The sequence below is a fragment of the Triturus cristatus genome, chromosome 1_2 (genome assembly GCF_964204655.1).
Source record: "Triturus cristatus chromosome 1_2, aTriCri1.1, whole genome shotgun sequence".
NCBI lineage: Eukaryota > Metazoa > Chordata > Amphibia > Caudata > Salamandridae > Triturus > Triturus cristatus.
In genome coordinates, this window is record NC_140580.1 from 1174892289 (window position 1) to 1174915677 (window position 23389).

A 23389-nucleotide genomic window follows, 5' to 3' on the forward strand; every position below is an offset into this window, starting at 1 on the left:
GTTGCAGATCTTTCGAATAACAAATTTCAGGGTTAAGGACAGGTGTAAAATCTAGGATTCTGAAGGCATACAAACAATGATCCAATATGCGGGACAGTCAAGTGCTAAGAACAAGGAGCAGCTTGACATTCAATACAAGAGAGGCACAAACTATAATAATCATTCACATGCATTGATGCGGACTCTGTCCCAAAGTCTAAGATGTTCCAAAATACATAACCGATATGTTGGGGGCTCACCTCAGAGGTTTCCACTGGTGGCGAAAGGATCCCGAAGAGAGGGCTTGTTAAATTCTCCCAGAACTTGGGCCTGTGGAAACAAACAAGACCTTTTGACCTCACAGTAACAAACTAGTGAGTTTGTAACAAGTGCCAAAAACACTAATCATGAAAATTCAGACTATACACAGTTACGCACTGCCTTTAGAGTAATGGAAAGCGCGATCATGTGAAACATCTAACATTGTATCTTTAAAGAGGCATCCTCATGAAGTGGACGCACAGTGAGGACACCAGGTGATTCTTCACCATCATATGCACTTAGTAAAGCCTTGCAAGAGGAACTATTTGTAGGAAAGTGCATCATTTAGACACGGTCACCCCCACTTTTTGTCACTGGTACTGATACTTTAGATTGGAGGAGCACTAAGTCTCTGCTAACCAGGCCCCAGCGCCAGTGATCATACCATAAAACTACACAAGGCAAGGACTTTAGAAGCTTTGTAAGACCCGGGTGAATGGTACCCCTGGTACCCGGGGGAGTGGTGCTAAAGGGGGACCCTAAGGGCTTCAGCATGTATTATGCCACCAAAGGGACCGCCACAAAAACTGCATGCAGACTGCAATTGCAGGATGCGTGAAATAGTGTAAGCCGTTTTGAAACAACGACATTGTCCACTCCCTGTGTGCAATGCCCATGTACACTGCATGCATTATATACAAGTCACGACTACAGCAGGCCTTTAGAGCCGCTCTAAGGCAGGGTGCATCATATTACAAGTGAGGGTACATCTGCACGAGCAGATGTTCCCCTGTGATACCTATTTCCATTACTAGAGATTAGATGAGCTTAGGAAGACATTTTGAGTACATGTACTGGCCACTGGTCATTACGAGTTACCCAGTGACATAATGGCTGTACTGAGAGCAACAGTGTTTGATATTAAACATCTTATCTTATTAAATCTGTACTGATAACAGGATCAGATTTATTGAGCCATGCACCCAGAGAGCATCTTAAAAGTGCTCCCTGTAGTCCTACTAGCGTCTTAGTGTATTAGCTGACTGGTATCATCCAGCATGCCACAACAGGCGGATGTTGGACCCCTGCAAGGGAGAGCTTGGGAGAGAGCTTGGGCTCTCAAAAGGCTAATAACAATGCCTGCTTGGTAGAAGAGGTTCTCAACTCCTTCCTACAGGATGGCTAGCAAATTAGAATACCAAGGCCAGAGGGTTCAAAGGCTCTGCCACCTTTGGCATGCAACCCCAGCTTCCCCCCAGATCTGGGGAGCGTCACCCTCCCATTAGGCACCAGAGCAGGTGTGAAACTATTTAGTATGCGTGCTGCACCCACAGGCCAGCCACACCTCTGAGGTGGACTACCTGAAGTGAACAGTCTGAGAAGGGTTTCTCCATCTTGTTTTTGGTGAAATAGGGACTCATGGGTCGGGGTTATGGTCATTCTGCACCGGAAGTCGTCATAAAGGGGGTGCTGTCACCCTAGGGGTAGGTAGCCCATTGGCTACAACCTCATACTCCCCTTAACACCCTTAAATTGACTATTGAGGGGTTTCCCACCCCCCAATTCGGTAACGATATATCTGTAAGAAACAGTAGTTAGTGATGGATTCCTTACCTTAGAATTACCCCAAGGCATCAGACTGGATCCGGAAAGTTTGTCAGCAGTACCCCTGTGAGTCGGAACGTGGCGTCATGCGGCTCCGTGTCAGTCGTCGCCGAGATGATGTCGCGGCAGCTACTTAGATGCTGCCCTCGCGCGCTGACGTCAGTTCTATACACGACTTTCCACGCCAGGAACGCAGAGCCATGCACGATACTTACCGCTGGTGCATTGAATCTAGGGCTCTGAAAGGGATGACCTTAAGCCTAGAAATCAGTTCGCAGAACAGGGCGGATGGGAGGGGCGGTAAGGAATCTATCACTAACTAATGTTTGTTACAGATACATCATTACCGAAGGTAAGTAACTTGTTCATCTGACAGAAACACGTTAGTGATAGATTCCTTACCATAGAATAGATATCCCAGCAATACCAACCCCAGACGGGTCTGCGAACCAAGATCACACCAGGAAGTCCCAGAGAAGAGATCAGCCAAAGAAGCCGTCTCTCCGAACTTGGTTGCCCAAGCAATAGTGCTTAGTAAAAGTGTGCAACGAGGCCCACGTAGCTGCCTGACAGATCTTGTAAGGGGACACCACGTCCCAATGCCGTAGTGGCAATCGTCGCCCTGGTGGAATGAGCGCGCAGCCCAACCAGAGGCTCCTTTCTCGCCAGAGAATAACAGACCTTAATACACAAGACGACCCATCGGGAGATAGTCTGCTTGTGTACGGCCGGAACTTTCTTGGCGCCTACGTAGCCAACAAAGAGCTAGTCATCCACACGGAACAGTTGTGAGCGATTCAGGTAAAAAGAGAGCGCATGTTTTGGGTCCAAACGGTGGAGCCTCTCTTCCTCTCCGGAAGGATGTGGAGGCGGAAAGAAGGTGGGAAAGGTGATGGTCTGCCTGATGTGAAAGGCAGTGGCAACCTTTGGCAGAAAGGATGGACGCGTTCTGAGAACAATCTTGTCCGGATGGACAGACAGGAAAGGAGGTTTGCAAGAAAGAGCCTGGAACTCACTCACTCTCCTAGAAGAGGAGACGGAGACCAGTAAAGCAGTCTTCAAAGTAAACAGACGAAGAGTACAGTTGTGAAGAGGCTCAAAGGGAGCGCACATTAAATTGTGAGAACCAGGTTCAAGTACCACTGTGGCATTACGAAGGGAATAGGAGGGAAAAGATGAGTAATGCCTTTGAGGAATCTATTTACAACAGGGAACTTGAAAAGAGAATATTGATCAGGAAGCCTAAGAAGGCTGCAATAGCAGAGAGGTAGCCCTTGATAGTGCCCAGAGGAGAACCCTGCTGGGCCAAAGAAAGAAGGCACAGAAGGACTTCTGAAAGAGGGGCAGAAAGGGGATCCACAGCCTTTGCTGTGCACCATGCCACAAACTTGTTCCACCTGCAGACGTATACCAAATTAGTGTAGGGACGCCTGGCTGCCAGAATGACATCACAGACGTCAGGAGGCAAGTCGAAAGGAATCAACTGCTGCCGCTCAATCTCCACGCAAGGAGGTGGAGACTGGACAGGTTCGGGTGGAGGACCGTCTCCTGCTGCTGCGATAGAAGATCCTCCCGAAGAGGCAGTCGGATTGGGGGATCGATGGTCATACTGAGTAGCTTGGGATATCAAACTCTTCGAGCCCCGTCCAAAACCACAAGAATGACTTTGGCCCGGTCGCGCATGATCATCTTCAGCACTCTGGACAGAAGTGGTATAGGCGGAAAGGCGTACTACAGACCGCAACTCCACTCGCGATGAAAAGCGTAGCCAAACGAGTGCCGCCTTGGAAATTCCAACGCGCAGAACTTCTGACATTGCACGTTCTCTTCGGTGGTGAATAGATCTAACCAAGGCTCTCCCCACGGTAGAAAAAGACCTTGCACCACCTCCGATTGAAGACGCCATTCGTGAACCTTCATGCACCTGCGGCTGAGTTCGTCCGCCCTGGCGTTCAGTGAACCTGCCAGTTGTTGAACCACCAGTGAAATGCCCTGATGCTCCAGCCATGTCCAGAGGTCCAGGGCCTCCTGACATACGTTCCACGATCCCACCCCGCCCTATTTGTTGCAATACTACAATGGCGGTGGTGTTGTCTGTGAACACCTGCACTACTCTCCCCTTGACAGAGGGAAGGAATGCTTTCAGTGCAAGTCGGATCGCCCGGAGCTCCAGAAGGTTGATATGGGGCCTGGACTCCGCCAGAGACCAGAGGCCTCCTATCTCTACCTCTCCCATGTGGCCGCCCCATCCCTGGAGTGACGCATCTGTCACCACTGTGTGCTCCGGTTGGGGAAGGGAGAGGGATCTGCCATTGACCCAATGCCAGTTCGTAAGCCACCACTGCAATTGTTGTGCAGTGCCCTCCGAGATCTGGACGTAATTGGACAGGTTCCCCCGGATGCTGGGCCCACTGGAACTTCAGGTCCCACTGCAGAGCCCGCATATGCTATCTGGCATGATCGACCAGCAGGATGCAGGAGGCCATGAGGCCCAGAAGCCACAGGGTCATCCTGACCGAAACCCAGGATAGAGGCTGAAAGATTGGAATGGGAGCCTGAATATCCTGGACTCGCCATTCAAGAGGATAGACCCGAAAGTGCGTCGTATCCAGAACCGCTCCTATGAAGAGGAGCTTCTGAGAGGGAATCAGGTGTGGCACATTGATGGAGAACCCCAGCAAATGCAGGAGGTCGGCCGTAGTTTGGAGGTGGTAGACGACTGTCCGTGGCGAGCCCGTCTTCAACAGCCAGTTGTCGAGCTAGAGGGAAGACTGGAACCCCTGATCTGCGCAGATGAACTGCGACCACCACCATCACTTTCGTAAACAACTGAGGGGTGCCGGTAAGGCCAAAGGGGAGCACGGTAAACAAAGTGCTCGTGGCCTACCGTAAACCCCAGGTAACGCCGGTGGGCCTGCAGGACGGGAATGTGGAAATATGCGTCCTGCAGGTCCAATGCTACCATCCAGTCTCCAGGGTCGAGGGCAGACAAGACCTGAGCCAGAGTCAACATCTTGAACTTCTCCTTCCGGAGAAAGCGATTGACGTCCCTGAGGTCCAACATAGGACACAGGCCCTTGTCCTTCTTGGGCACCAGAAAGTAGTGGGAGTAACAACCACGTCCTACTTCTGGTGCAGGAACGCGCTCGATGGCCCCCTTGGCCAAGTGGGCCGCGACTTTCTGTTAAATAAGTGCCAAGTGATCCCCCGACATGCAGTGGTACTGGGTTGGCATGGCTGGAGGGGTAGTCTCGAAGGGGAGGGAGTAGCCCCTTCGGACTATTTGTAAAACCCACCTGTCTAAAGTGATGGTGCGCCATTGGAGGAGGTGATGGCGAATCCTGCCGCCGACTGGCGTTTGATGGGCCTGAAAAACCAGACTACGAAGGTTTGGAGGCCGTGGTGGCTGGGGTGGAGGTAGACTGACCTGCCCGCTGACCCCCTGACCCGGCTCGGCGGGTCCCACGTCCGTGCTGAGGCTGTTGCTGCGCAGGCCTGTGGCTTTGAGACAAACGTGTTGGGGCGCCCCTTCGGTGGCCATGAAAGGAGCAAAAAGCAGAAGGCGGAGGAGGGCGTGTGGCGGAAAGGCCTAAGGACTTGGCCGTAGCCTCCAAGTCTTTAAAGCGCTCCAACGCACTTTCTGGTTTGTCGCCAAAAAGGCGAGAGCCATCAAGGGGCATGTCCATCAAAATGTTCTGGACATCCCCAGAAAAACCAGTTGTCCGAAGCCAGGCGTGGCGACGGAGCGCCACCGTCGTGGAAATCACCCCGCCCAGCGAGTCGGCAGTGTCAAGGCCACAACGAATAGTGAACTTGGCTTCATCCCTCCCTTCAGCAATAGCTTGAGAGACCACCATCTGGGCCTCCTCCGGACATTGAGGCAGCACGCGCGCCACCGTATCCCACACAGAGTGGGATTAACGGCCCAAGACGCATGCGGTGTTCACAGACCGCAGCCCTGAACCGGCGGAAGAAAAAATCTTCTTACCGAAAAGCTCCAGTTTCTTGGATTCCCTGTCCGGTGGTGCGGTAGGGAATGCGCTCGGGGACGCATAAGCGTGGACAACCAAGCTATTAGGGGTGGGGGTGTTGGGAAAGGAAAAGGGGGTGGCCTGGGCCAGGGGAGGGCATCGGGCCGCGTTCCTGTCCACAGGAGCCCCTGTGATGGGCCTGGACCAGGTGCCCAAAAGAACGTCCGAAAGTGCATGGTTAAAAGGCAGCAGTGGCTCCGAAGAGGTAGCCGCCGGCTGAAGCACCTCTGTCAGGAGGTTAGTCCTGACGGCCACTGTAGGGAGCTCGAGGTGGAGGGCCTCGGCCGCCCTACGCAACACCACTGCGTAACTTGCACCCTCCTCCGTAGCTACGGTAGGAGGAGACAGCATGCCAAGGTCAGGAGAGTTATCAAGACCACTGACATCCCCCAACTCCTCTGCCCAGTCTGGGTCAAACTCACATTGTGCTGTGAGAGGGTCCTCAGACTCCTCCCAGTTCTCCCCTTCCTCTGAAGGCTGATAAACAGGCCGAAAATAAGGGGGACGGACATAGGGATAGAAATCCCCCATCGGCGCCGAAAATCGGCGTCGAGTGATGCCGGTCCGGTGCCCTATCCACATCGGGACTGAAATCGGGGTCGTCGTCGTCCGGTGGGCCGTGCGATGTCGGAGGTGGTGCCGGTGGACGTGTCACAAGGTCAACCGGGATCCAGGCACGGATCCAAGGGGGTCCTGCGGCGCTGGGGCTGGAGCGGACAGCGATGCCGGGGGCCCGGAGCCGCCAGCAGGAATGGGCTAGGACACCCAGTCGGGCCCATGGGGCACGAAGGCGCGCCGGCGAGGGCCAACGGTCCAAAGAGGCGAGCCATGACTGACAGAAATTCCTGCAGCTGGGCCGGAGTCGCTGATGGACCCGGGAAAGGCGGGTAGGCCAACTGTGACTGCGCAGGCGTTGCCGGAGTGGTGAGGGAGGCACCACCCGCACCCTCTGCCGTGTCGTGCAATGGGCGTGGGGAAGTCGGAGAGTGATGGCGCTTCTTCGACTTCTTGGAACGCTTCGTCTTACCTGACCCAGAGTGCGAAGACTTCGAACCCGATGAACAGTTGAGACGGGTCCGCGACCCATCCCTCGACCTCCCACGGGACCGGGACCTTGAGCAGCACGGAGCTGACTGCCGGACTTCTAGCAACTTTCGGGACAGCTCCCGCAAATTCTTCGGCGCCATGGCCCGGCAATCGGAGCACGACTTGGGGTTGTGGTCACGCTTCAGGCAGTAAAGACACACACGGCGCAGGTCCATCACCGACATAATGCGATGATAGTCCCCGCAGGACTTGAAGCCGGGCATCCCTACTGCACCAGGAGTCGATCAACCCAATAGATAGAGACAAAAAGCCTAAAAAAAAATACTCTGCGCTTGCTGGTGTGGAAAAAGAAATAACTGATATGTCAGCGCGCAAGGGCGGCATCTTAGTAGCTGCCGCGACGTCATCTCGGCGACCAGGACGCCAACAACCGACACAGAGCCGCACAACGCCACCTTCTGACGCGCAGGGGTACTGCTGGCGAAAACATTCCGGAACCAGTCTGAAGCCTGAGGGTAATTCTAAGGTAAGGAATCTATCATTAACGTGTTTCTTTCAGATAAAGGAAAAAGAAGAGACAACACTGCGAAAACCAAGGACCTGCACAGAATCTGGTACCAAATGCTGCCTTGCTGTTTGCTCCTTAACAATTGCAAAGAACTGGTACATCCTGCAGCTGTGCATCTTCCCGAACAGTTGGAGGACTGTTCAGCAGTTCGACAACCAGCAATTGTCTCCATTGGGTGGAGGAGCCATCCCCCAGCATCCGCAGGCATCGATCACATCTGTCCGGATCACTGTGCATTGGGTCCACCGAGGAAGCATGACGTCAGGAGGAGTTCTCCATGGCTCTAGGTCAGCTGCATCTCTCAGCCGAGTGTCGAGACACTAGACCCTCCAGGAGATCCCCTGCATCAATACCTGAGTAAGGGGGCATCCAGTAAGGGATGAGACCCACGACCAGAGTGGCCCTGCTGTCTTATTTAAACCCCCTTTGCACGGATACCGACAAACGTGAGAGCCTCAAACTCAATGGCCAGCCAAGCACGTTAGCACCCGAGCTCCGTAGCCCGGGTACCTGACTACTGACTGCGTCCCCTTGGCCTAGCAGTCCCCACGACCTGAGGCCCCCTGTGGGTTCACATGGATTTGCCCCCAAGCTCACCCCCTTGCAGCCTTTGCTTAAATCTCCATTGACTTTAACATAGTAGCATTTGAGGCTACCATCAAAATCAGCCCCTCTGCACCCAGACACACTTGGGCAAGTAAAGTGAAACTGCTGGTGGTACTTTGGACCTGGGTCCTATACTGCCTTAAGTCCAATAGGGCACCTCTGAACTCTGTTAGCAATACCCGTTTGCTGAACAAGTTACTTACCTTCTGGTAGAAATTCCATCTAGTTGCAAATTCCTTACCTTTGAATTTCCCAAGCCTCAGGCTGGATCCGGAATCATTTGCTGAGCAATACCACTCGTGTGCGCCGTCTGGCAGCTCTATTCGGCTCTGCGTTACGTTGTTGGTGTCTGTTATGACGTTGTGGTACATATATAGGTGCAACCCAGGTGCGCGGCCATCAGTACTTTTCGTTTTTCCCACGCCAGAAGCGCAGCCACGAAGTAACTGACGTAAACTAGAGCCCTGAAAGGGAGTAACCATAGCCATACAAAATTAGTCCACAAAGCGGGGAGGCATGGGGGGCTTTAAGAAATCTGGAGCTAGATAAGTCTCTCTACCAGATAATGCATAACCGAAGGTAAGTAACTTGTTCATCTGATAGAGACTTCTAGCTGCAGATTCTTTGAATTAGATACCCAAGCAATACCATCCCGGTGGTGGGTCGTAGACCACGTCCTTACACTAGGAAGTACTGTAGGACCGAACGGGCAAAATGCCCATCCCTGCCGACCAGACTGTCCAGGCAGTAAAGCTTGGCAAAAGTGTGCAAGGATGCCCACATTGCTGCCAGACAGATGTCTAGGACTGGGACACCCCAAGTCAAGGCCGTAGTCGTAGCCTTTTCCCTGGCGGAATGGGCCCGTAATCCCTCAGGGGGCTGCTTCTTAGCCAGGTCATAGCAGATCTTAGTGCAGAGAATGAGCCAGCGAGAGAGAGTCTTTTTCTGCACTGCCCGCCTCTTCTCAGCTCCCATGTACACCACAAAGAGTTGGTCGTTTTGTGTGGTCAAGGTAGAACGACAACACTCTTTCTGGATTCAGTCGGTGGAGACACTCCTCCTCTTTAGAGGGATGCGGGGAGCAACGTGATGGATTGACCCAGATGGAATGGGGTCACAACCTTTGGCAAAAATGAAGCCCGGGTGCAAAGCACCACTGTCTGGAAACAACATCATGTAAGGAGGTGTGCAAGACAGCACCTGCAACTCACTCACCCTCGGGCAGATGTTATCGCCGCTAAAAAGGCTGTCTTAATGGTAAGCAGTCGGAGGGGACAGTTGTGTAAATGCTTGAAGGCAGACCACATAAGATAGGTGAGGACCAAATTAAAGTCCTACTGCGGCATAACATAACGGCGAGGGCGGACACAAATGAGCCAGCACCTTCAGAAACCAATGTACAGTTGGGGACTTAAAGAGAGAGGGTTGGTCTGGCAGCCACAAAAAAGTAGACAGAGCACAAAGGTAACCCTTGAGAGTACCCAAAGCAGAGCCCTGCTAGGCAAAGGTTCGAATGAATGCAAGAACAGTGAGAAGAGAAGCACAAAGAGGGTCAATAGACCTTTCTGTACAGTATAATAGAAATTTCTGCCAACGGCAGGCATATACCGTCTTGGTGGAGGGCCGCCTGCCACCCAAATAACGTTACACACTTCAGAAGGAAGTTCAAAAGCCATCAACTGCCGCCGATCAATCTCCACACATGGTGGTGCAGAGCTGACAGGTTATGTTGGAGGACCCTCTCCTGCTGCTGCGACAGAAGATCCTCCCGAAGGGGCAGCCTGATCAGAGGATCGATGCTCATTTTCAGAAGATCTGGATACCAGACTCTACTCGCCCAGGCCGGAGCCACAAGAATGACTTGGGCCTGGTTGCTCCTAATTTTTTTCAGAACCCTGGGCAGGAGTGGAATGGGCGGACAGCCGCCTTGTAAACCCCAACGCACAGTATTGCTGACACTGAGCGTTCTCTTTGGAGGCGAACAAATCTAACCAAGGTTCTCACCACTGCTGAAAGAGACCTTGCGCTACCTCCGACTGACATTCGTGATCCGCTAGGCATCGACGGCTGAGTTTGTCTTCCCTGTCGTTCAGAGAACCTGCCAGGTGTTAAACCACCATGGTTATCCCCTGCCGTTCCAGCCATGTCCATAGACGCAGGACCACTCGACAAAGAGTCCATGACCTCCCCCACCCCGTCCTTTTTGTTCTAGTACCGCATGGCAGTGGTGTTGTCCGTGAACCCCTGCATTAACTTCCCCTTGACAGAGTGAAGAAATGCTTTCAATGCCAATCGAATTGCTCGAAGCTCCAACAAATTTATGTGAAGCCCTGACTCTGCCGGAGACCAGTGTCTCCTGATCTCCACCTCTCCCAGATGGCTGCCCCAACCCAGAAGTTACACATCTTTCACAACTGAGATCTGGTTGGCGAAAGGAGAGGGGTCTGCTGTTGACCCAACAGCGGTTCCTCAACAACCACTGCAGTTCTCTCGCAGTTCCTTCCAAAATCTGGACCACGTCGGTGAGACTTCTCCGATGCGGTGCCCACTGGAACTTCAGGTTCCACTGCAGAGCCTGCACACCCCACCTGGCATGTTTTACCAACAGGATGCATGAGGCCCAACAGCCTCCGAGTCAGTCTCACCGAAATCCAGGATAGGGACTGAAACATCGGAATCATAACCTGAATATATTGGACTCGCTGCTCGAGAGTATAGGCAGGAAACTGCACTGTGTCCAGGAAAGCTCAGATGGAAGGGAGCATTTGAGAAGCAGTCAAGAGTGACTTTGGCATGTTTATAGAGGACACCAGTGAATGCAGGAGGTCCACCGTAGTCTGAAGGTGGAAGACGACAGTCTAGAGTAAGGGTGCCTACAACAGCCAGTCATCGGGGTAGGGGGAGACAGACAGCCCTAACCTGCGCAGATGAGCTGCGACCACTGCCATCACCTTGGTGAACACATGAGGGGCACTGGTAAGGCCGAAGGGGAGCACGGTGAACTGAAAGTGCTCATGGCCTACCTTGAGCTGCAGGTAATGCCTGTGGCCCAGCGGGATGGGAATTTGAAAATAAGCATCCTGCAGGTCCAACTCTACCATCCAGTCTTCTTAGTCCAGGGTAGACAAGACCCGAGCCAGAGTGAGCTTCTTGAACTTCTCCTTATTGAGGAAGAGATTGACAGTCTGAAGATCTAAAATGGGCTGCAACCCATTGTTATTCTTCGGAATCAGAAAGTAGCTGGAATAACAGACATTGCCTACTTCTGAAACTGGGACCCTCTCTATAGATTCCGTGGCCAAGAGAAGAATAACTTACTCCTTGAGCAATTTCAAATGATCTTCCATCAGCCATTCCTGATCTGGCAGAATGGGAGGAGGAAAAGAAAGAAAAAGCAGAGAATAGCCATCCTGAACGAGGTGAGGGTGATGGATTTTCCCGCTAAATAGAGTAGTGTGGTTTTGCAGATGTCATACTAGGAGTGCTTGGAGGCTGCTGCTGCCGTGGCCAGGGTGGCACACGACTTCTGGTTCCCTTTCTTAGGGAAGAGTGAACTCTATCCACGTCCACGCACGGCTTGGGAAGCTTGCAGAGAACGGTGGCTGTGATGGGGCCGACGCACCTGGAAAGCCCTACCATTGCCACAAAAGTGGAGAAAAGAAGACTGGCCACGAGGAGAAGAGGAGAGGCCAAAGGATATGGCCGTAGCTCGAGAGTCCTTGAACCTCACTAGGGCAGAATCAGCCTTTCCCCCGAAAAGACAGGTTCCATCAAAAGGCATGTCCATTAAATTTTCCTGGACATCGCCCAAGAAGACAGTAGTCCTAAGCCAGGCTACTGTTGTTGAAATCAATCTGCCAAGCAAATCCGTTGTATCAAGGCCATACCTTATGGTGAATTTTGCTGCATCTCTCCTGTCCTTAACTGCCTGAGAGAGCACAGCCCGGGCCTAGTCACGGACTAGTGGCAGCACTTGCGCAATCGTCTCCCACAGGGAGTGGGAGAATCGGCCCAACAAGCATGCAGTATTCACTGACTGCAATGCAGGGCTGGAGGAAGAAGAACAAGTTACTTCCCTTCGGTAACACTTTTTCTGGTGGATACAGTATCTGCCTGTGAATTCATCACCTTGTGAATATCCCCTGCGCCAGCAACATTCGGAAACTTTTGTACCTCTCCACGCCGACGAGGACGACGTCACAGAAGCACGGCTCCGCTCGCGGCTCCGCTGACGTCACTAGATCCATAAGAGGACCTCGCCGGCGTGATGACGTCAGTTCCGCCCTTTTTTCCGTGCCTTCGAGGCACACGGACGGACTGACAGCAATATATATACAATATACACAGTACATAATACACAAAACAACCACACACAGTGTGAAGATAATACAGGAAGGAAAAAAATAGCACGCTTCCTTTGACAGTAATAAATGAATTTTGAAACATCACTATTTAAGGTATACAAGGGTGGATTACGGGGAGGCAGGTGGGTCAGTGAGGAATCCACAGGCAGATACCGTATTCACCAGAAGGAATAGGCTACTTACCAGTATGCATCTGTTCTTGGCATGTAGAGCTGCAGATCTACACACTTTTGCATAGATCGCCATCTGGTGTTGGGCCCGGATGTTTGCAGTTTGTTTTTCCTCTTGGAAAGTCTTTGGAAGTCACGAGGTCGGTGACTCCTCCTTTGGATCGTATTGCGCATGGGCTTCGGCTCCATCCTCAGATTGTTTTTCGCCAGCAGGGAAAGATGGAGCGTAGTAACAACAGTGAAGAAACCCATGTGTGTTGTATCTAAATAAGATAAACTGGAACAGATACAGGTAGCCGGGGAGGCGGGTGGGCGTGTGTAGATCTGCAGCTCTACATGCCAAGAACAGATGCATACTGGTAAGTAGCATATTCCGTTCGAGGCATATGAGCTGCAGATTACACACTTGTGCATAGATTATATAGCAGTACCCACCCTTAGCGGCGACCACCCGTATCTGTTGCAGTGGTTTGAAATAGTGTTTTTAGTACAGCCTGGCCCACACTAGCTTGTTGCTTGGTTTGCACATCTACACAATAGTGTTTAGTGAAAGTGTGCGGTGTTGACCATGAAGCTGCTTTGCAGATATCATCTAATGGGATGTTCCCTAGAAAAGCCATGGAAGCCCCTATCTTCCATGTAGAATGGGCTTTAGGGGCAACGGATAGCGTTCGTTTTGCTTTGTGGTAGCAAATCTGGATGCATTTTACAATTCACTTAGCTATCCCTGATTTTGAGATGGGGTTGCCCTTGTGTGGTGAAGAGAAAGAGACAAACAGTTGTTTGGTTTTTCTGAAAGGTTGTGTTCTTTGGACATAGTAAAGTAAGGCTCGTTTGACATCTAGCGTGTGTAGAGCCCTTTCTGCAACGGTCTGAGGTTGCGAGAAAAATACAGGTAATTCTACAGATTGGTTTAGGTGTGAGAAAGTGCCATCTTTCTTGCATGGTATGCCCCCACTTTTTGCTAAATTGCTGAATGTACTTCGATTGAGTGTACCCTGGGTTCCTGCCAATCAGGTGCCCAGGGCCTATGTTCCTTCCTTAAACCACACAAACTCCAAATTGGCAAACCCTAGCCACATGTCAGCCCCTAGTAAATGGTACCCTAGGTACCCAGGGCCTTGTGACCAGGGAAGGCCTCTAAGGGCTGCAGCACTCATTGTGCCACCCTCAGAGGCCCTGTACCCTTACACACACACACTGCCCTTGCAGGCTGAGTGTCTGGGTGCAGGACAAAACAAAGAGTCGACATGGCACACATCACTGTGTACCATGCCCATCACCTACACTGCCAAGGCATATGCCAGCCACCCCTCTAGCTGGGTGCATTACGCCTATGGTGTGGGCACAGGAGCAGGAGCCCTGTGCCCCTACAGTACCCGGGTCCATTCCTGGGCACTGTAAGTGCAGTGCTGTCATTTAAGGATACATGGTGCTGAGAGCTTGTCAAACACGAGCTCCACAGCACCATACTGGCAACACTGAAGCCTGGGAAGTTTGGTATCAAACTTCTCAGCACATTGAACCCACACTGATGCCAGTGTGGGATTTAATGTACTAAGCACCCCAGAGGGCATCTTAGAAGATGCCCCCTTACAGCTAACTTGCAATCCACGTCTGCTCTGAGGCTGCCCAGGCTGCCACACAGCAGACACGTTGCTGGACCCCTGGGTGGGAGAGCCCCTGCTCTCCCGGGCCTGCAACAATGCACATCCTGGGTGAGGTGAGAAATCTCCTCCCCCAGGATGAGCAAAGGGAAGCTTCAAAGGCATGCCGCCCGTTGGAGTTTCCCCAGGCCACTGCAACCCCCCACTCTGGCGGGAAGCTTGGCCGGAAACCCCATACAAGGACAGGGGATGTGCCAGCCTGCCCACCCCACCCCTCAGGTGGGGGAGGCGAGGTGAAGCACATCTCCGGGCTCTCGCCATCTTGAAGATGGGAGGCCCTACCCTATCAGGATTAGGCTACTGCCCCCCTCCCACAGGAGAGAGGCAGGATAGGGGGTGTACCCACCCCAGGACAAGGACCCATTGGTCCCTGGCCTTCACCTACCTGTAACGCCCCTAAATCTAGTATTTAGGGGCCCCCTGAACCTTCCTTCCCCAGATTCCAGATAGAAAAACGACAAGAAGAGCAAGAAGAACAAAGACCTGCCCTGCAGCTGCTAAAAAGAGAAGAAGACACCAACTGCTTTGGCCCCAGCCCTACCGGCCTGTCGACTCTCGAACCTGCACCAGCGCGGCATCCCACGTGGCCAGCAACCTCACCAACCCCGGAGGACCTGGCTACCCTTTAGCTCTAAGCCCCTGGGACTCCCACGAGTAGAGGCTCTACTCAAGAAACCTACTTGCTATCCCTGGCACCAGCCCGGGACCGCGGACCCAACACACTCTGCACCAGCCAAGCCTGGCCAGTGCCGGAGTGGACAAAGACCCTGAGGACGACCCCACGGCGACTGTGACCCCGAGTCCGGCACCCAAGGACCCCCCTCGACATCCCGGAAGAAGCCTGCAGCCTCAGAACCAAGTGCCACCCCAGCCGCGATCAACCAGAGGGTAAGATTCCCGACGTCAAAAGGCACCCCTGCACCCGGCGCCCTGCGACCCCCTGTGCCCAATCCCGGGGTACCCACCTAACCTACAACTACCCAACTTACCTCTCGAAGTGGTGGTGGCACCTGAAACATCCTCGTCCCCGAGCCTGCAGCCTCTTTCCAAACCGGAACATTCCCATTGATTTCCGTTGAGCGCCCTAAGGCTCAAAAGCACCCTGCACCCAGCCGCCCGAGTGGCCCTGGCAGTGCCCTCTCTACTCTAACCTACTTCCCCACTTGCCCTGAGTAAGTGACCAGGAGCCCAGCTCCCACAGCCGCGTGGCTTGCCAGACAGCAGCCACCAACCAAGGCCCCCCTATCCCTCATAGGATAACATTGGGCCCAACTCTCTCTGCACCCGGCCGTCCTGAAACCGCTGAGGGTGAACCAACTGTACTTACCCGACACTGGGGGACCCCTGAGTCCATGCCCGGAATTTCAACATTACCAGTCGAGTACTTACCCTTAAACCGCTAACTTCATTTTCCTCATAGGGTAACATTGACTGGCTTTTTCTTCAAAAATCTTCTAAGTGTGAACTTTTCAAAACTGCAAAAATTCACCAAAAATCAGCCAAGTGACAAAAACGAATTTACTCACCTGCTCCTAGGTGAGCTCCCAGTGCTGGATCTTGGTGCCCAGCCCTGACTCTGAAAAGTGTTCACAACTATACTTACTTCTAACTCATTTTTCTCCCATAGGAAACCATTGTCTGCTTTTCTGTGAAATTTCTTCTAAGTGTCTACTTTTGCAAATTTGAAATATTCTTTTAAAATCGTACCATTTCTGCAAACGAAATTACTTACCTGCTTTTGATAAGGACCCCAGTCCTGGGTCTAGGCACCCAGTCCTGGATTACTAAAGTAACGATAAAGTACTCTACCTGCAATTTGAATTTCTTGCCATAGAGATCCATTGAATGTTTTCTGTGAAATATTTTCTAAGTGCTAACTTTTGAAATAGCTAAATATTATCTAAAAATCATTACAGTTGTTAAGTCGACCTTCATCACTTGATTCTGAATACTGACCCCAGGCTGGTTCTAGGATCCAGACCTGGAATTCCAAAAGTAATCTGAAAAGTAATTTATTACAAATAACCTGAATTTACCATTGAGCTCAATGCATTGTTATGTTTAGGAAATAGGATTGTTTATTGCAACCAATTGTGACTGTTTTACAAATTTATTGCTTGAAACAAAAGTATTTATATTCAACCTCTCATTCTGAGAAAGTATATTTTTATCCCCTTGTGGTTCTAAAAATAAAACAAGCATATATTTTATATATACAAATCATTGGCCTAGAGTTCAGTTATTGAGTGTGTGAAACCATTTGCTGACTGAGTGTGTACAATAAATGCTTTACACTGTCCTCTGGTACTGCCTTACTGCTCGACCAAGCTACCACTTTTGAGAGTAAGGTCATACCTAACTTTGACCTCTATCAGCCTCTGGGGGACTGTGGACTCTGTACACCCTGTACCTATTAGGGAACAGTATATACAGAGCCACTTTCTCACATTGGTGGATCAGCGGTGGGATACAAACTTGCATTTGTTGGACTACTTGGTTACCATCTGATCACACGACAGAACTCTTAAAAATTGCCTTTAGAATTCTGATTGGTTTTTCCAAAATTACTAAAAGTCTTGCTAGGGCCTTGCTTAAGTCCCATTAGAATTTTAGAAAAATAAAAGTCACTATAGTCAGGGTAGAGGGTTAGAACTGTCAGGTTAGAATGTCTCAAACAAACCCAGCTATTAGTGATAATAATAACATGGACCTGGTGGAGGAGCTCGACCTCACACCTTACTTACACTTGTCTTTCAAGGAATTGAGGTCCTTATGTAAACTCAAAAATTTACAAATGGGTCAGCATCCATCCAAACAAGGGCTCCAGGAGCTCCTGGCTGAGTATGCTAAAGACCACCCATCTGAACATGGTGATGGCCAGTCAGATGAGGAAAGGGAAACAGGGGAGGAGGACAGCAACCTCCCCATACTATTCCCTAGGGAGGAGATGGCACCCATACCCTCCAACTCAAGACATAGCATCTGGGCACCTAGAGACCACACAGGTGGCTCTGGTCCCAGAGACAACACTGGGGGACCCCCCAGTGAAGAGGACAGCCTTGTGAGGCTGGCCAAAAGAATAGATCTAGAGTCCAGGCTGCTGGCTCTAGAAAAGGAAAGGAGAGAGATGGGTTTAGCACCCATCAATGGTGGCAGCAATAATAAAAACAAGGATAGGGAGGAAACTTCTGACCTTAAAATCCCCAAAGGGATTGTCCCTAAATTTGAGGAAGGTGATGATATCACCAAATGGTTCACAGCCTTTGAGAGGGCTTGTGACATCAGGAAAGTAAAGAAACCTCTCTGGGGGGCACTCCTGTGGGAACTGTTCTCTGGTAACTGCAGGGACAGGCTTCTGACCCTCTCTGGGCCAGAAGCAGGATCCTATGACCTCATGAAGAAAGCTCTGATTGAGGGATTTGGATTCACCACTGAGGAGTATAGAATTAGGTTCAGGGGGGCTCACAAAACCCAGACCCAGTCCTGGATTGATTTTGTAGATTTCTCAGTGAAGACACTGGATGGTTGGTTAGCTGGACATGGTGTGCAGGATTTTACTGGATTGTACAATTTATTCATGAAGGAACATATTTTGAGTAACTGCACAAATGAAAAGTTGCATCAGCATTTGGTAGACCTAGGTCTAATTTCTCCCCAAGAATTGGGAAAGAAGGCGGACCACTGGGTCAAGACTAGGGTGACCAAGACAACCACTGGGGGTGACCAAAAGAAGGTGGTCACAAAACCTCCCCAGGGGAAAGGTGGTGAGAATCCCCAAGATAAAAAGTCTGAGTCTTCCAAAGGGCCCCAAAAACCTGTTCAGGTGGGTGGGACCCAAACTACTCCCTATGTGCCCCAACCATATAGGGGGAAGAACTTTGATCCCTTAAAGGCCTTTTGTAATACCTGTAAGAAGCAGGGACACCTAACTGTATCTTGCCCCCAAAACAAAGCCCCTAAGGCACCCAGTACAGCCACTCCTGGGGCAGCAAGTATACAAATGGGATCAGAGGTGTACCCTGAGCAAATCTGGGAACACACTGAAGCAAGTTTAGTCTCCTTGGGAGAAGTGGAGTTTGCCACTGTGGCTGTGTGGCCCCCCAACTTGAAGAAATACTTACAGTACCCCTGGGTGAATGGAACTAGGGTAGAAGCTCTGAGGGATACAGGTGCCAGTGTCACTATGGTGAAAGACACACTGGTTTCCCCTGAGCAATACTTGATTGGGAAGTCTTACCCAGTCACCAACGCTGACAGTGTCACCACTAGTCATCCCATGGCCATGGTAACATTAGGCTGGGGGGGGGGTTACTGGCCTGAAACAGGTAGTGGTCTCTCCAAAGTTGCCAGCTGCATGTCTGCTTGGAAATGATCTGGAAACCTCAGCCTGGGCTGAGGTTGAGTTAAAGGCCCATGCAGCCATGCTGGGCATCCCTGAATTGGTGTGTGTGCAAACCAGAGCACAGAGCAAGAGGAAGGGTGAAAAAGTAGGTTTGGAGCCTGGAATAATGGCCCAACCAACCAAGAGGAAGGACAAGAAGACTGGGGGACCAGCTTCTGTACAGCCCAACACTCAGAACCCCTCTCCCCCTGGAGAGGATGTAGATACCTCTGAGGGAACTGAGCCCATGGAGCTTGACCCTTACCAGGTTGAACTCTTGGGCCCAGGGGGACCCTCTAGGGAAGAGCTGTGCCAGGGTCAGCGAGACTGTCCCACTCTTGAAAGCCTGAGACAACAAGCTGCTTCAGAAGCCAGGGGAGATGTCAGTGGTACCCACAGAGCTTATTGGGAAGAGGGATTACTGTATGCTGAGGCAAGAGACCCCACTCCTGGAGCCACCAGGAGGGTGGTAGTGCCACAGAAGTACAGGGAGTTCCTCCTAACTTTGGCTCATGACATCCCCCTAGCTGGACATCTGGGGCAATCCAAAACTTGGGAAAGGTTAGTGAGTCACTTTTACTGGCCCCAGATGCACCAAAAGGTGAAGGAGTTTGTCAGCTCCTGTGTTACCTGTCAGGCCAGTGGCAAGACAGGTGGCCACCCAAAGGCCCCCCTCATTCCACTACCAGTGGTGGGGGTCCCCTTTGAAAGGGTAGGTGTGGACATTGTGGGTCCACTCGAACCTCCCACAGCCTCAGGGAACAAATTCATTCTAGTAGTAGTGGATCATGCTACTAGGTACCCTGAAGCAATTCCACTTAGGACTACTACAGCCCCTGCAGTAGCCAAGGCCCTCCTGGGTGTCTTCACCAGGGTGGGTTTTCCTAAGGAGGTGGTTTCAGACAGAGGTTCCAACTTCATGTCTGCTTACCTAACACACATGTGGAAAGAGTGTGGAGTGCAGTACAAGTTTACTACACCCTACCACCCACAAACCAATGGCCTTGTTGAGAGGTTCAACAAGACATTGAAAGGTATGATCATGGGACTCCCTGAGAAACTCAAAAGGAGGTGGGATGTCCTATTACCATGCTTGCTTTTCGCCTACAGGGAAGTGCCACAGAAGGGAGTAGGTTTCTCACCCTTTGAACTTCTGTTTGGTCATCCTGTAAGGGGACCACTGTGTCTTGTAAAGGAGGGCTGGGAGAGGCCTCTTCAAGAACCCAAACAGGACATAGTGGACTATGTGCTTGGCCTAAGGTCCAGAATGGCTGAGTATATGGAAAAAGCATCCAAGAACCTTGAGGCCAGCCAGGAGCTCCAGAAGCACTGGTATGACCAAAAAGCTGCACTGGTTGAATTTCAACCAGGGCAACAGGTGTGGGTTTTGGAGCCAGTGGCACCAAGGGCTCTCCAAGACAAGTGGAGTGGCCCTTACCCTATCCTAGAGAGAAAGAGTGAGGTCACCTATCTAGTTGACCTGGGCACTAGCAGGACACCCAAAAGGGTCATCCATGTGAACCGCCTTAAACTCTACAATGATAGGGCTGACATCACCATGCTGATGGTGACTGATGAAGAACAGGAAGCAGAGAGTGAGCCACTCCCTGACCTCCTATCCTACAGCCCAAAAGATGGGTCAGTAGATGGTGTGATTTTCTCAGACACCCTCTCTGCCCAACAGCAGACTGACTGCAAGCAAGTCTTGCAACAATATGCTAGCCTCTTTTCCCTGACCCCTGGTCTGACAAGCTGGTGTACCCATGATGTGGACACTGGTGACAGTGCACCTGTCAAGAACAAAATCTATCGACAGTCAGATCAAGTCAAGGAAAGCATCAAAGCTGAGGTCAGCAAGATGCTGGAGTTAGGGGTCATTGAGCCTTCAGAGAGCCCCTGGGCTAGCCCAGTGGTTCTGGTCCCCAAACCTCATCAACAGGGTGAAAAGAGAGAGATGAGGTTCTGTGTGGACTATAGAGGGCTCAACTCTGTCACCAAGACAGATGCTCACCCTATCCCAAGAGCAGATGAACTGATAGACAAATTGGGGGCTGCCAAATTTCTCAGTACCTTTGACTTAACTGCAGGGTACTGGCAGATTGGCATGGCCCCAGGAGCAAAAGAAAAGACAGCATTCTCCACCCCTGATGGGCATTATCAGTTTACTGTGATGCCCTTTGGGTTAAAGAATGCCCCTGCCACCTTCCAGAGGTTGGTGAACCATGTCCTGGCTGGGTTGGAGTCCTTTAGTGCAGCTTATCTTGATGATATTGCTGTCTTTAGCTCCACCTGGCAGGATCACCTGATCCACCTTGGGAAGGTTTTAGAGGCTCTGCAGAGTGCAGGTCTCACTATCAAGGCATCCAAATGCCAGATAGGGCAGGGCACTGTGGTGTACTTGGGCCACCTTGTAGGTGGAGGCCAGGTACAGCCCTTACAACCCAAAATCCAGGCCATCATGGACTGGATAGCTCCCACAACCCAGACCCAAGTCAGGGCATTCCTTGGCTTGACTGGGTACTACAGGAGGTTTGTGAAGGGGTATGGGTCCATTGTGACCCCCCTCACAGAACTCACCTCCAAGAAAATGCCCAAGAAAGTTAACTGGACAGTTAGTTGTCAAAAGGCTTTTGACACCCTAAAAGAAGCAATGTGCTCAGCACCAATTCTAAAAGCTCCAGATTATGCCAAGCAGTTCATAGTGCAGACTGATGCCTCTGAGCTAGGGATAGGAGCGGTCCTATCCCAGACCAATGATGAAGGCCAAGACCAACCTGTTGCTTTTATAAGCAGAAGACTACTCCCTAGAGAGCAGCGTTGGAGTGCCATTGAGAGGGAGGCCTTTGCTGTGGTTTGGTCCCTGAAAAAGCTGAGGCCATACTTGTTTGGCACTCACTTCCTAGTTCAAACTGACCACAGACCTCTCAGATGGCTAATGCAGATGAAAGGGGAAAATCCAAAACTACTGAGGTGGTCCATCTCCCTACAGGGAATGGACTTTGAAGTGGAACACAGACCAGGGACTGCCCATGCCAATGCAGATGGACTTTCCAGGTTCTTCCACTTAGACAATGAAGACTCCATAGGACAAGGTTAGTCTCATCACCTTTCGTTTGGGGGGGGGTTGTGTGAGAAAGTGCCATCTTTCTTGCATGGTATGCCCCCACTTTTTGCTAAATTGCTGAATGTACTTCGATTGAGTGTACCCTGGGTTCCTGCCAATCAGGTGCCCAGGGCCTATGTTCCTTCCTTAAACCACACAAACTCCAAATTGGCAAACCCTAGCCACATGTCAGCCCCTAGTAAATGGTACCCTAGGTACCCAGGGCCTTGTGACCAGGGAAGGCCTCTAAGGGCTGCAGCACTCATTGTGCCACCCTCAGAGGCCCTGTACCCTTACACACACACACTGCCCTTGCAGGCTGAGTGTCTGGGTGCAGGACAAAACAAAGAGTCGACATGGCACACATCACTGTGTACCATGCCCATCACCTACACTGCCAAGGCATATGCCAGCCACCCCTCTAGCTGGGTGCATTACGCCTATGGTGTGGGCACAGGAGCAGGAGCCCTGTGCCCCTACAGTACCCGGGTCCATTCCTGGGCACTGTAAGTGCAGTGCTGTCATTTAAGGATACATGGTGCTGAGAGCTTGTCAAACACGAGCTCCACAGCACCATACTGGCAACACTGAAGCCTGGGAAGTTTGGTATCAAACTTCTCAGCACATTGAACCCACACTGATGCCAGTGTGGGATTTAATGTACTAAGCACCCCAGAGGGCATCTTAGAAGATGCCCCCTTACAGCTAACTTGCAATCCACGTCTGCTCTGAGGCTGCCCAGGCTGCCACACAGCAGACACGTTGCTGGACCCCTGGGTGGGAGAGCCCCTGCTCTCCCGGGCCTGCAACAATGCACATCCTGGGTGAGGTGAGAAATCTCCTCCCCCAGGATGAGCAAAGGGAAGCTTCAAAGGCATGCCGCCCGTTGGAGTTTCCCCAGGCCACTGCAACCCCCCACTCTGGCGGGAAGCTTGGCCGGAAACCCCATACAAGGACAGGGGATGTGCCAGCCTGCCCACCCCACCCCTCAGGTGGGGGAGGCGAGGTGAAGCACATCTCCGGGCTCTCGCCATCTTGAAGATGGGAGGCCCTACCCTATCAGGATTAGGCTACTGCCCCCCTCCCACAGGAGAGAGGCAGGATAGGGGGTGTACCCACCCCAGGACAAGGACCCATTGGTCCCTGGCCTTCACCTACCTGTAACGCCCCTAAATCTAGTATTTAGGGGCCCCCTGAACCTTCCTTCCCCAGATTCCAGATAGAAAAACGACAAGAAGAGCAAGAAGAACAAAGACCTGCCCTGCAGCTGCTAAAAAGAGAAGAAGACACCAACTGCTTTGGCCCCAGCCCTACCGGCCTGTCGACTCTCGAACCTGCACCAGCGCGGCATCCCACGTGGCCAGCAACCTCACCAACCCCGGAGGACCTGGCTACCCTTTAGCTCTAAGCCCCTGGGACTCCCACGAGTAGAGGCTCTACTCAAGAAACCTACTTGCTATCCCTGGCACCAGCCCGGGACCGCGGACCCAACACACTCTGCACCAGCCAAGCCTGGCCAGTGCCGGAGTGGACAAAGACCCTGAGGACGACCCCACGGCGACTGTGACCCCGAGTCCGGCACCCAAGGACCCCCCTCGACATCCCGG

General features: G+C 51.7%; 1 protein-coding gene across 2 annotated transcripts in view; it reads right to left on the minus strand.

Annotated features, from left to right (window-relative positions):
* NUP188 (nucleoporin 188) overlaps window positions 1-23389 on the minus strand; it is a 1223536-nt gene that overhangs the window by 403552 nt on the left and 796595 nt on the right. For both annotated transcript variants that reach the window (XM_085614037.1, XM_085614036.1), the window contains exon 28: window positions 240-309. In XM_085614037.1, the coding sequence (XP_085470163.1) occupies window positions 240-309 (70 nt within the window). The remainder of the gene's footprint in view (window positions 1-239; window positions 310-23389) is intronic.